This window comes from Rhinolophus hipposideros (genome assembly GCF_964194185.1).
Source record: "Rhinolophus hipposideros genome assembly, chromosome: 1".
Lineage (NCBI taxonomy): Eukaryota > Metazoa > Chordata > Mammalia > Chiroptera > Rhinolophidae > Rhinolophus > Rhinolophus hipposideros.
In genome coordinates, this window is record NC_138047.1 from 3,536,793 (window position 1) to 3,551,021 (window position 14,229).

The 14,229-nt window shown below is 49.0% G+C and overlaps 1 protein-coding gene across 2 annotated transcripts in view; it reads left to right on the forward strand.

The window, feature by feature from the left end:
* The first annotated feature begins 2,020 nt into the window (after positions 1-2,020).
* DIP2C (disco interacting protein 2 homolog C) overlaps positions 2,021-14,229 on the forward strand; it is a 337,740-nt gene continuing 325,531 nt past the window's right edge. Inside the window, exon 1 of one of the 2 annotated variants that reach the window (XM_081055544.1) lies at positions 2,021-2,285. In XM_081055544.1, coding sequence (XP_080911670.1) covers positions 2,201-2,285 — 85 coding nt within the window. In that variant the 5' untranslated portion in view covers positions 2,021-2,200. The remainder of the gene's footprint in view (positions 2,286-14,229) is intronic. The other variant, XM_081055545.1, reaches the window with a different exon arrangement.

Consider the following 14,229-nt stretch of genomic DNA (forward strand, 5'->3'; position numbering starts at 1 on the left):
GAATCTCAGTCCTATCGAAGTGCTTGATGCAAAGGAGTAGTCTTCTTGGGGACCCAACCTTAGTCATAGCACAGTATGTAAAAGACCAAGACCTGCTGTGCATTATGAACTGAATACAGATTTTTAATTTGGCTTCAGCCTGCCCTAGAGTGACGATACCTCTTTCCATGTGGCAATGCAGTCCCACAAGCCCAAAGACTTGTCCTGCAGACTGGGGCTTGAATCCTGCTTCTGTGCATTTTATTTCTCTAAGGCCTTTCTTTCATCTGTGGCCTGAAGGGCTGGGCCAGGTCCTCTGTAGGGCTCCCCATACCGCAGCTGTGTTCATGAAAGGAGGGGCACCAGTGTCCATTGGCTTTATGTCCACAGAACAGAAAGCACTGCCATTTGGGGTGCATCTTTTCTAAGCTCATCACTGTCCGTTGCCCACTTCTCTCTCATTAGTCCCCACCAAAGAGATCTGACTGAGAAATGCTGACAACTCTGTGTTGTCACCACGATCATGTTACTGGGAAGGAGGCCCGTTCTCTGTCCTCAGGAGCTTACACCGGGACTGATGAGGACAACAGAAGATCAGCCGAGATAAGTGCAGTGAGCAATTGGGAGCATGGTATGGGGTGGACCTCTGCAGACTTGCCATTAGGGATGGATGTGGGGTGTGGGCGCCCAGAACGAAGGTGCTGTAGGTCTCCAGAGCCAGAGCCGGTGGAAATGTGTGGGACTGCAGGTAGAGCCCTGCTGCGGAGGGCCTGTGTCTCCAGCTAAGAAGCTGGAGTGCAGTCAGGAGGCAAGGCAGAGTCCTGCCTGCCTTGGAACCGGGAAGAATACCCCTGCACTGCTGGGAGCCAGCGGCCCTCCACAGGGTCAAGTAGCCGGTGGTGGCGAGCCGACCAGGAGGCCGTCAGAATGCGCCAGGCGCCTGGCAGTGGTCGAACTGGACAGAGCGCTTACAGGAATGAAAATGAGGTCAGATGATGGAGGCTGTGTCACAGCCTGGAGAAGACTGTCAAGACCGAAGAAGACAAAAGTCTGGCGACTCTACGGCCTGGACAATTTGGAAAATGGTGGAAGGTGTTAGAAGTCATGAGAAGACGCTGGCTGAATTTTGGGCGTGTGAGTTCAGAGTATAAGGGCGTCTAGTGGAGGTTGTTTATATTTAGTGGGATAGTCGGAGGCGTGAGGTAGCCTCCCCCAAAGGTCAGGCAGGCCGGGAGGCACAGATCTGGTAATTACCTTGGAGGTGATGCTGGTAACTCAGGGAAGGAGGCACACGAGTGGAAGAGCAAAGGGATGGGCTCCTGGGCGGTCATGGAGAGAGTGTGGGGGACGGAGGGGGGGGACAGGACCTGCCAAGGACCACAGGCGCCCCCAAGCCAGCTGAAGGTGGGTGCTGGGGCCCTGTGTGATCTGGAAGTGGACAGTGGGTGACCCCACCTCTCCTCCAGCTTCCTTTTCGCGGGTGGGGGACAAGCCCAGGCAGATGCTTTGGTTAGACAAAGGCACAGGCTGGCGGGTTCTAGATCTAGAGTTAGGAACTTCAGCCGGGTACTCGCTCCACGCCAACGCTGTCTTTTTACACCCCCCCCCCCCCGCCCAAAGAAATTATTCAGAAAAAAAAATCGGCCCTTGAAGACCCACAATATTTTAAGTTTCAACCTCTGCGTTAAGCCAGGGCTCCAGCAGGTATTTTTTGCCTTAAGCCAGAGGGAGGCGAGGACTGGGCGGGGCGGGGCGGGCCCGCTGGGCCGGTGCGCGCGCCCACGCCCCGGGAGCGCGCACTGCGCGGGCCCCGTGTCCCCGCCCTGGCGCGCGCTCCCGCCCCACAGCCTCCGCCACCCCCAGCGCCGCCCGCACGCCCGCGCCCCACGTCTCGGTCCTGGGGCCCGTCCTGCTGCGCCCAGCTGCAGGCGCGCCCCCTCCCTGCGCCCCGTCCCCGGTGCGCGCCCCCGTCCGCAACCCCGCCCCGTTCGCGCCCTCGCCGCCGCGCGCACCGGGGACCACCCGGCGGAGCAGCGGAGCCGCGGCGGGACCGCGTCGGGCCGGGGGCGCGCGGGGGCGCGGGCGCGAGGCCGCCCTGCGGGGCCGCGCGGAGGAGGTGCCGGAGGAGGAGCGCTGCCCGCCGGTTGCCGCCGCTCGGTGCGGGTCCGGGGCGCAGGAGCGGCGGAGCCGCGGCCTGGAACAAAGAGGCGGGCGCGGCGCGATGGCGGACCGCAGTCTGGAGGGCATGGCGTTGCCACTGGAGGTGCGGGCGCGGCTGGCGGAGCTGGAGCTGGAGCTGTCGGAAGGTAACAGGCCCGGCCGGGCCGCGCTGCGCTGTCGCTGGGAGGCCGCTGCGGGGCGGGCGGGCGCGGGGTCCCCCGGGCGTGGGGTTCCTGCGGTGCGCATGGCAGCCCCCGCCCGGGCCGCGGCGTGTCGCCGCCCGGCTGCGCTGCGGCGGGGCCTGGGGCGCGGGGTGGAGCGGCCGGCCTGGCGGGCCCGTGTCCTTGTGCGCGTCAGCGCGCTGTCCCCGCGGCCCAGGCTGGGGACGACTCCGCGGCGCTCGGCCTGCGGTTCCCCGGCCTTGTGCTAACACGAAACTTGTCCTTGGACATAAGGGTTTGATCCCCGATGTGCCAGGCGTCCTGGCCCTCAAACGGCCTGTCCTGCTGGGGAAGGTGATGCTACTATTGTTCGTGTGTGTTGTGATGCGAAGGGTGGGAGACGCAACCTTCCTCGGGCCAGGTGCCGTGCGTGCCTCGCGCTCCCCCGTTCCTAGTTGGCATTGGTGACAGATTTGCTGCCGTGATTTCATGGAGTGTCATGTACGGTTTCTTATTTGCTCGTAATGGTGGGGTCATGTGCTCAACTGTCATAAGTTTAGATCGTGCTTTGCTATGTCTTGAAAAAAAAAGCCATGAAAGTTCCAAAATGCTACTGTTTAATATATATTTAGTGTTCACCGGGCTCACCCCGGAAAGGCCACTAACGTGCTGTGGCAAAGTGGGGATGGGCTGGCTGGTCTCAGATTTCTACTTGGAGCAGTGCAGCGTGGTAAACTTGTGTGTGTGTGTGTGTCTGTGTAACGGTTTTGGGAGGGCCAGCAGCCAGGAAGTAAATTCATTCGTGCCAATTTCATCAGCAGGGAGGAGCCCATACTGACTTTATGTTTTCCTTTTTAACACTTGCAGGGCGCAGAAGGGAATAAACGTGGGTGCTGCGGTGTGTGTGGTGTTAGCTGCCTTTTCAGATGTCCATGGATGGTTTCCTTGTTTCATGTTGGGCTCTGCAGGGCCTCCGTGTTCTGTAATGTTAAACAGCCGGGTAGCAGGAGGAGGGGCTGAGCAGACACTGCTCCCCTGGCCGAAGACGTGAGGGCCCAGAGGCAGGACATACAGGGTGCAGCATCCCCCAGCCCCCAACACTTAGATTTGCGCTGGTGCTAAAGTGAGCGCTGTGGACAGTGCGCTGGCAGGGTGAAGTCTGTTAGCAGACCTTCTTTGAGTGTGCAGACCTTCTTTGAGTAGCAGAGTTCTTTGAGTGTGTCATTGTGCAGAGGGGATGTCTCCCGCACTGACCAGCCCTTCAGGCTCGTTTCTTGTGGGCACCACTGTTGTGCCATCTCCCAAAAAGTGCTCCTGCTGTGTCAGCATCAGACTCAGGTCAAGTGTCAGCACCCCATCAGTGTTGGCAAAGCGGGAGTCACCTGAACTCCATGGAGTGGCTCACCTGCCCCTCCAGCCTTGGGATTGGATAGTGCTCAGAACATGTGTCCTGGCCCCTTGCTGCGCTGGGAGCGTCGCTTCTGGTCACTTCTGAATGCATACGTGGGGCGCGCTCACCTGTTAGATGACACTCACCTGTCACCAGCTGTGGCTCTTGGAGGGTGAGTACTATGTTCCTGCTGCCCAGTGGATGGCCAAACCACTTTAGACCAATGTGTGATCAGCCCTATTCTCTGAGAACACCTTGTGTGGCACAGATTTTGAAAAGGGCTGAATGAGTTTCTTACCAAGTGTCTGGGCAGGGAGAGGGGTGTGTGTTTGCATGCAGGAAGCACATTATTGTTTTCTTTGTCCATAAACCTTGCTAGACCTGGCCTGAACATGGAAAAATGGAAGAATGATCGGGAAGGTTGTTGGCCCAGCGTCAGCCTCGCCATACCCCGCTCCCACTGGCTGTGTCTCCTGTGACTTGCTTTGTCTAGGCTGCGTTGATGGAGTCAGTCTTTAAGGTCATACGGAATATCAGGTCTTGTAGCCACATAGAGTAGTTTTACTGGCTTAAATTCAATGAACCATTGTTTTCCAGCATTGCCTAAGAGAAACCAAGGAACAGTAGGATCAGAAATTTCCATGTCTCTTTACATTTTGAACTTAACGAAATCCCCCAGCACACCCACTTTCAAAGCAAAAAGTTAAAACCACTCTGTGCTGAATTATTTAAGTATATTGCTTTCCCGTTTTCTCTTCAATCAGGCTTCACAGGGAGAGGAGTCTTTAAATTAGCCTTCATCATTTTATGGACATGTCCGGGAATATTGTGGAAACCTATGTGGAATTTCTAGTGCTGAGCTCCTACAGATGAGAATGGAAAAACAATTCCATTTTACGCACATACTATAGACTGAAAAAACAAGAGTGGCCTCTTCTGTGCGAGTTCCTATGCTGCCTGCCAGCCATTGCCGGTTGCGTATCTGGATTTGTGGGCAGCGGCCCCGTTCTGGTTTGCACTGTCTACTGGGTGTCGGCATAGGTGCTAATATTGTCTTATTTTATTGGGCCATTATCTGCAGTACTCCGGTTTCACTTCTCTGCTCTGCTAGTTGCCTCTGTGCTGCTTTCCATTGACAGTTACTACCCAGCGCTCCCTTCTCCGGGGAAAGCTAGCTTCTCTCCCCTACAACAGCCGTGTCAGCAGAGAATGAAGTATTCTGGGGAAATGTGGCAGAGGGTCCCTCCTGTGGGGACGGGCAGCGCCAGGGTTGGTGGTGGGCCAGGGGTTGTGGGTCTGCTCAAATACTTGGGAATGCGTGTTAGACGGGCAGGGAGCCAGCCGGTGAGCTGGCTGCTGCAGGACGCCAGGTGGAGTGGCCCACACTCCCTTTCCTAGACTGCTTTTCTTCCCTTCTCTCACCTACATGCTTGCCTTTTGGAATTGTGCATCTTTCTTTTTGGCTTTAAGATGGCCCTCAAATAATTTTATTAATAAGTGAATAAACACTGTTTGTTTGGCTTAAGGAAACATTTTAAATGGAAATGCCAAGCAAAGTAGAAAAGAAACAGAAAACTACTCAGTAAAGACAGACTCACGGAAAATTAATTTGTTGTTTGAAATTGCGCAGTAAGTTTCTCTGTGAACTGACACTTGTTCCTGGGGCTGTGTACACACCTGATTTGCAACTGCAGAAGGCACTCTCCCCACCCCTTCAGGAGTGGCTGGATTCTGACTGTGGTAGAACTTAGGTAAATTGCCTTGTGATATTATAGCCGGTGAAAATTAACAGGTGTTTGCAGAAGAGATGGCTTTTAAAAAGCGTATGCCATCCTTTACCCATTGTTAGCAGCATGCCTGCCTGCTCACTTCCTAACTTCTGGGAATTACTTAGTCGAGGCTCTGTTTTGCTAATACACCAGATTACTCCAAGTATTAGTTATGTTCCATCACAGGGTCCAGCTAAACATCTTAGCAAGTGTGGAACTGCTTGTGGAAGATGGTGAGTGCTAATTTAAACATCAGCCCTTTGTGTTGGCCAAGGAACCAATAATTGGTTTTTTAATTGCAAATGACTAGCACAAGCATCTTGCACATTCCAGTCACCAAAGGATAGAATCTTAAAGAGATTGCCTTGGAAGGTCTGTAACTTTGGAGGGTGGCATTTTCAGGGCTCTTGGGTACCAGGTAACTGACACACTTAGCTCTAAACTCATGTTCTGTCCCTCGCCTCCTTTCCAGCCCCCATGCTTTTCTTGGAGGTCCCGGTTGTTACACAGCTAACAGGTCTCCCAGAGCTTAGAGCTTAGGCCCACCTTCCAAAGTTAGTAAGAGAGACACAGCCACCCCAACTGTGCGTACATTCTCCTCCTGAAAGGAAACAGTTGACTCTGGAGACAAATGTATGAACAGTATTTCCTTCCAGAGTCTCATTGATATTGGTTGTCTGGGGGGGACGGATGAGGACGGAGAGTGCTCAGCAGGTTCAGCCAGGTCCTACCTGTAGTAGGTCCTACCTGTAGTAGGTCCTACCTGTAGTGCTCCCAGCCACGCAGCTGCAATCACACCACAGCATCGGCCCTGAAATTTGCTGACTTTGTTCCATCCTTTTCAAAGTTGTCACACAGAGCTGTGAGCATCCTGGTGAATGACATGGAATACGGCATGACACCTAAAATGTTGTTACCTGTGTTCAAAAAAAAAAATATATATATACATATATATATATATAATGGCAGCATTGACATATGTAGGATTTGAAATGTGTGGACTTGAATTCTGAGAGCTCTTCAGAGTTATGAAAATTGTTACATTTAATGTTCTTTTCTTGATGAATAAATACAGATGTCAGAGTTAGCCAGGAAGCTAGGAAGGTAAACACACACGTTAAAGGCACAGATCCGTAAGACTGTGCCAAATGCTCACAGATATGTATTTGCAATGCTGTCGTCGTGCTTAGGTCTGAACTTCATGAGGTTAGAGCCAGAACGACTCTATTTTGTTTGAGCTGGGCCCATGAGTTTTATATTCTTGTTATGGTTTCAGGCTACAAGCTGCTGGATGCTGTGAGTCACTTTACTTCCTCCCCCCCGCCCCCCCCCCCCCCCGCCTTTTCCAAATGGTTGTCTCTTTTTAGAGCAGATTTTTTTAAAAGCACTGATTTAGGGGTGAGTTGTACCATCTTCTGAATTGCAGAGAATATGTCTCTCTTCTTCATTTGGATGTCATGTGTGTGGACTGACTCACCGGTCCAAATCTTAGTTGTATTATTAAGTTCATTTCTAGTTCTTCTCAGAATAATTCAGGCACCTTAAAAAACAACAACAAACCCTTAGTTGCAGTGACTTAATTTGGTTTGGCACATCAGAATTTGTCCTGGGAGTAGGGGACATTTCAATGGATGAACGTGAACGGCACCTCGGTGACGTGATGGGTTTCAGCTGCTTCTCAGGGGTTTGGGTTCTTCCTACCCTCCAGTCTCTCTGCACACCTCTACTTTCAAACTTGCCGACCTTTTCCGTCTCTTGTGATTTGTGTGCCGTACAAAGGCACTGCTCTCTGTTCTTTGTGCTGATCAAAACCTTAAGTAATCGTACCCATTTGTTCCTGATGACGACAAATAGGGCTGTCAAAGAGGAGAGGCAAACTGGGGGTCCCAGCCGGTATGGGGTGGGGTACAGGTTCAGTGTGACAAGGAACGGGCTTCCTGCCCTCTGAGCACGTGGATACTGCCCTTTTCTCTTCAGGACCCTTGGGTTACTCATTTTAATAAGCCCTGGAGGCAAAAGTGGGAGAAGGCGAAGACGCTGAGTTGTCAAGGTCAAAATAACGAGTAGTCTTTTTTTTGGGGGGGAGGGGTTGCTGTTTAGTTTTTTTAAGTTCTGTTGGATTCTGTTTTGAATTCTACTTTTTGAATATTCTGTTGCTATCTTGTGTAGGAAAATGGGCTCCCTGTACTGTGTGAGCTACACATTGAGAGAGTTCTTTACTCAGGCGCTTTGTACAGCAGGTACGAAGAATCAGGGATGAAAACTGGCCCCGCGGTGAGGAATGGTGGACTCTGACTGGTGGGTACCGTGTTTCCCCGAAAATAACTGGCTCTTATATTAAGTTTTGCTCCAAAAGATGCATTGCGACTTATTTTCTGGGGATGTCTTATTAAAAATCATACTAGGGCTTATTTTCGGGATTAGTCTTATTTTCGGGAAACACAGTAGTAGGCAAAACAGAACTTTTCCTTGAGGGCTGCTGTTTTAAACCTTTTTTTGCTTATTAGGTTGGAACTGTTTCCGTGTCCTAATGAAATGATCGATGACCATGGGAGGGAGGGAGGCCTCCCCGTCTGACTTGTCTTCTAGACACTCAGTCCTGCGCAGAGAGAAACTTGACTTAAAGTCACAGGAGTGATTCTGCTTGAGTTCAGACCAGGCGTCTTACGACTGTTGCTTGCCATGTGCCAAGAGCTAATAAAACAGATAAAGCTTTAGGGAGAGGAGAGGCCCTGGGTCGGTGAACTGTCTGACATTCCCCAGAGACGTTTGTGGATTCGCTTCAGCCACTCCCTCGCCTGGACAAGGAGCCTGCTTCCTTGACTTTGTCACTCAGGAAAAACAGGAGAAGCTACTTTGAATCCTTGCATACTCTCCAGTCCCCTTTGTCACCAAGCTTGAATTCACTTCCCATAAAGGTGAAGATGGCATGGCCCCACCTTGACCGTCTCCTGAGGACGCATCAAGGCGTGCTTCCTGCGCAAAATAGATTTGCAGGCCAGTTTATCTGCGATGAAAATGGAACTGTAGACTAGTGTCTGAGCCCTACTGGAAGCATCGGCCATCTTTATCAGTAGAACAGAGCTGCTCTGTTACTTTGCAGTTAAAGCATGGCTGGTTCTGGGCGTGTTCCAGTTACCTGTATGCTGACCTGTAGCTTAGGAGGCGTCCTGTAAGGGTGTGAGGTGTTTCTAAGCAATGGCAAAGCCTGGTACTGTCAGGGGAGAGGAATGGATGAAGTCTTTTAGGTGGCTAAGTGCTTCAGAAAGGACAGGTTCACTAGGAGCCGTCAGCTTGAGGGGCCTGGAATTTAGTGCCTGGGGATCTTAAGTACCAAAGGACATTTTCAGCTTGTGGGCCACCTTCTGTGCTTCTCGAATCTCTTTGGGTCTTTTTCTAATTCCTATTTGCTGGGATTCATGGGAGGGCCTTGAGATTTCTCTGGGCTGAAGGTCTGATCCATTGAGAAGCCCTCTTTCTGCTTTTCTTTTTCTTTTTTAAAAGATTTTATTGGGGAAGGGCAACAGGACTTTATTGGGGAACAACAGTGTGTACTTCCAGGCCTTTTTTCTAAGTCAAGTTGTTGTCCTTTTAGTCTTAGTTGTGGAGGGCGCAGCTCAGCTCCAGGTTCAATTGCCGTTGCTAGTTGCAGGGGGCGCTGCTCACCATCCCTTGCGGGACTCGAGGAATTGAACCGGCAACTTTGTGGTTGAGAGGCCACAGGCCCATGGGAATCGAACCGGCAGCCTTTGCAGTTAGGGGCCTGGAGCTCCAACCGCCTGAGCCACCGGCCGGCCCCTGCTTTTCATACGTCAGACAGTGTGTCAGGGCTATGCTGGTCCTGCCACTCACTGCGTCGTCTTGAGCTCGCTCGTCCCTCCAGCCTCAGTTTCCTCAGCTGTCAGGTGGTCCTGAATGTCACAGTGCGTGCCTGCTTAACACCCACTTCCGCTCTTTTCCTCCCAGGTGCTGGGTAAGCTCCTTTACTTCCTACTCCTGGTGCTCCCCTCGCCCCCAGTTAAGTGGGTGATTTGGGGTTACAGTGACTGTAGGAGCTGCCTTAGGAGAAAGGAAGTGGGAGGAGGAGCCCCCTCAAGGCGCAGGCAGGGTGTGGGAGCACTTTGACTAGGCTTACCTGACCACTTACTGCATACTGGGAGGGTTTCACAGCCATGGTGCCTTTTTTTTTTTTTTTTTTAAAGACAAAACTTGTTTCTTCCTGGTGGTGTCTTTGAGTCAATGGAAGCCCCTCTTTTTAGCTCCTTTCTGCTTTCCAGAGGAAAGTTGGGGAAGGATTGGCATATCTGGGCAGGACCTCCTGTCTGGGTCCTGCTGCAGGTGTATGTGGGCAGGACATCCTATAGAGGCTCTAGTCCTGGCATACCTCAGGACTGCATTTGACCCTCCTATCAGAGTTGTTTCCAGGTTTGCTGGAGGAGCTGCCCCATGTCTTCTGCAGTGTCCCCTCCTCTGTCTGCTAACTGACAATGAAGTGCAGAAGTCCACTGGCTGTGACTCTGCAATGTCTTTCTCTGGATGTGGGGAGAGGAAGCCATCAGTGTGTGTGGGGAGAGGCCGAGCTGACACCCTTTCTTGTCATGTCCCCATGTCTGGTGATGTGTGCACATAGACGCTGGCTGAGGGCCTCTACAGGTGGGATGACGCAAGCCGGGACAGTGCTGAGAGGCCAGGCCACGCCCTGCGCAGATCCTGTCTGCCATATGGGCAGGGGCTTGCTCTGGCCTTGTGGCCTGAGGCCTGTCCCCCGCTCGCCAAATACCAGGGACGTGCTGCGGCTTTTTCCTTACGATCCCCCTGGTAGTCTCTTGGGTTGAACACCTTTGGGTTTGTGAGTGTGAGTGGGATCTTTTCCTTATCGACTCTCATAAGCTTCTTCTTTTAAAATAAAGGCAAGAGAGAGAGTTTTAAGCCCCACCCCCCTGTGAACTTAATGGTTCGCAGAAGTTATGGCTTCAATTACGTATAATAACTATTTAAGAGTACTATGCTAGATTCTTAAGTGAGCATTATCAGGCTTTGAAAACATCTTTTCTTATTTATTTCGGCAAATATAATGGATGCTTAAACGCTGTTGAGATTTAGTAATACAAAGTAATCTTTAAGGAGTTATTTAATACAGGGCATGATTCCATTAAACTGAAGTCATTAATATACACCTAAGGAAATAAGGTATCCATTTACCAGGGTTGAAATTTCGTTACTAGTGTCTCTAATATACATTGTAATGTTCCCTCTTGCCCTGGGTTGGGTTGCAGAGCTGTGTCAATTCCGTCAGTAAAAGCACAACTGCTATGTCTGGTGGCTTTATTGTTTTATTTTTCTTCTAGCTCCTGTTGCCTGGCCCTCTCCCACAGACTATGATGTTTACGTGGCCAAGTGAGAAACAGTGCTTGGGGTTATTTTGCTGCTAAAATCAGAGTCCAGACATTGAGACTTTTTTATTAGTTACTTGTACACAAATTAATGTGAAAAGGAAGGACAATTCATTTTTGTTTGCTCTGTAGATGGTGATGCATTACTGTTCAGATCTCATACTAGTGAGGGATTGTTGCCTGTTGGTATTTTAAATTCCCTGTTATGAGGACACAGGGCAGGAAGTAGCCTTGATTTGTCTTGCTTCCTTGATGACTTGTTTGGTGTTTGACACACAGGATTTTGGATGAAATCCACCTTTGATAGAAAGTGTGTAAATAAGCAGGGGCTTTCAGAAAGTGCCATGCTCTGTTCTCTCTCTGTGCGGGCAGGAGAGCGAGGCTGAGGCCTCGGGAAAGGAAGGTGGGCAGAGGATGGCGGGGGTGGAGCGGTCCTTGGGTGGCCGTGCTGTTCAAGATCTGGTTGAGAAGGTCCCAGGGCTGACTGTATCAATGGGATCCTAGGGCAGCTGTGATAGCTAATTGATTCTTGAAAGAATGTGGAGTGGGGCGCAATATTTGGAACACTAGCATTTCCTGAAACAAATATATAAAATAAACTTTATAATTGCATGCTGCATTGTACTGTGTTTCCCCCAAAATAAGACGTAGCTGGACCATCAACTCTAATGCGTCTTTTGGAGCAAAAATTAATATAAGACCCGGTCTTATTTTAATATAAGACCCGGCCTTATATAAGACCAGGTCTTATATAATGTACTATATAATGCAATATAATATACCCATAATGTAATATAATATAGTATAACATAATACAATACAATATAAGACTGGGTCTTATATAATATGATACAATAGAATAGAATAGAATACAATATAATATTGGGTCTTATATAAGCCCGGTCTTACATTATATGATGTAATGTAATATAATATGATATGATATGATATGATATGATGTAATATAATATGTAATATATATAATTAATATAATATAATACAATATATAATATCAGGTCTTATATTTATTTTTGCTCCAAAATATGCATTAGAGCTGATGGTCCGGCTAGGTCTTATTTTCGGGGAAACACGGAATTTCTGTGCCTGAGAATTTCTTGTGTTTCTTGTGGAATATAAAGAAATGCAGCCCCTTGGGGTAACTTTTCTGGGCTGCATTCTTTCCAGTCAAGAGTCTGGATCTGGTATGGTTTTATGAGAAATCATAATCATTTTGGTCAGGAGGCAGTGCGGATAATTCTTGGTTGTGTTCTTTCTGGGAAAAATATTCTAATTGAGATTCCAAGAATAACCTCATTAGCATCTCTGTCAGAAAAGAGTGACCTTTTTCAAAGCTTCCCTGTGCCTGACCAGGACAGTGACCCTTGTGTTTAAGCAGCCACCCATCACTCAGGGGCAGTCAGTTGGACGGGGGTGCTTTTACTCGCACCCAGGTGCAGGGCCTGGCCCACATCTAATGCACGTGACCCATGCTCCCCTCTGGTTCTTAGAGAACTGGCGTCGTTTCCATGGGAATAGATGGTGCTAACATTCACCTTTAAATCAGATGTTTCAAATAGATGACTGGTGCTGTGAACAAAGTCTGTCCTCGTCCATGTTGGAGGAGGCTCCAACATGTTTGTGGTCACCACTCACTGATACCCATTGTGTGGGCTGCGATGCTGTAGGCTTCTCCCATGTATTACCTTTTAGCACTTATATGACCCGAGCAAAATGACATTTGTCTCACAGAAGAAGGCAAGTGTTCCAAGAGCTTGCCCAGGCCACGGGGCGAGCGCTGGGTCCAGCCGTCCATCTGCTTTCACTTGGGCTCTTTCTGACACAGCTGCCACCTGCTTTTCAGGTGACGGCTTCCCGACACGTGACTCACCCTTGTGCAGTAAGTTAGGCAGATCAAAACAGGACACAGAATTTTTTAAGAGATGCCAAGTTTCATGGTATATGTAATTTTTCTTTTCTTTCTTTTTCTTTTTTTACCTATTTACTTTCCTGTATCCTAAATAATATATTTTTTCCACCTGATATAACAGTCTAATTGATTACCAGCCATTACCGGTACAGGCACCCTTGTTTTATCGTCTCACAGATATCGTATTTTTTCAAATGGAAAGCGGGACCCTCCAGCAGCAGGAAGATTTCGGCTCACTTTGCTGCGTGGTGGGGGCCACCCTGCAGTGTCCCCGAGTGTGCCTGTACGCAGTTCTGTGAAGGACATTTTAGGGGCTTGCAGTATCAAGTAAGATACTTTATTTTCATAACTATGGTCTGCTTAATAAAGTTGTTGGGGTTGTTGCTTTGTTTTGTGGTCCTATTTTAATTTTTAGACCCTTGAGAGGAAGATATTTAATGATTACTCATAATTGTGAGAATAATCTAGTGATTAGGGCATCTTGTTAGGACAAATCTGATAGTTTCCTTTCCTCTAAGTAAATAAAAAAATCTTAATCTGGGTAAAGTTGACAGGAACGACCATGTGTAACACGGATAAGATTTTTGTGTGACATGGCCATCATGGGATACTGTGTCCAGAATATTCTCACCAGTTTGCACCTTCCCTATTCCGTGATTATTCCTGTTTGCGCCAGATTTTTGAATCCATGTATCTAAGATGGTAATTATCCGTGTGTGTGTGTGTGTGTGTGTGTGTGTGTGTGTGTGTGTGAGCTGTGTGTGTGTGTGTGAGCTGCATCTGCCTATAATCTGGGCCTTTTGTGTCTGGGTTTGGGACGTGCAGCTTCCACTTTCTCAGTCAGAGAGCACGTAGCCCTCACTGATGAAGATATGTTCTAGCATCGGGAACCCGAGGACTTTTCCTGTTGCATAAATACATAAATCCCAGAACAAAGGTGGTTTTGTGTCCTCTGCATTTACCATGGACTTTGTTGAAAAAGTGGAGCGATTGCTCCTCCACATACTGGAAGTCACACAACTCGCTTCCATAGAAAACATGGAATATTAATTCTGTCTTCAGATCATATCAGCTGAGAAAGCCACTCAGTCCTGGCCACAGTTATCAGGATTAATGGAAACAAAGTCCTTTGCCAGCTTAAGTATTTCAAATCTAAAGCTGCCCTCTGACTGCATAATAACCTACTTCTAAAAAGATACAATTTGATTTTCAGTGGATAATCTTAATTTGGTTTCCCGTGACTGAATCATTACACTGCATTGTGAATTAATTTTATTTTTCGATTTATCCTCCTAATATAGAGCGTTTCCAGAAGATCGATTGTAGGCTCAGATGAAAGCGTTAATGTTACTTGTAACAGACCAACTCTTGGTTTTTATGAGATGCTAGCCATGGTCACGGATTTCATTTACATTTTCCACTTTGTTCTAAATTCTAAGATCCTTCTTCT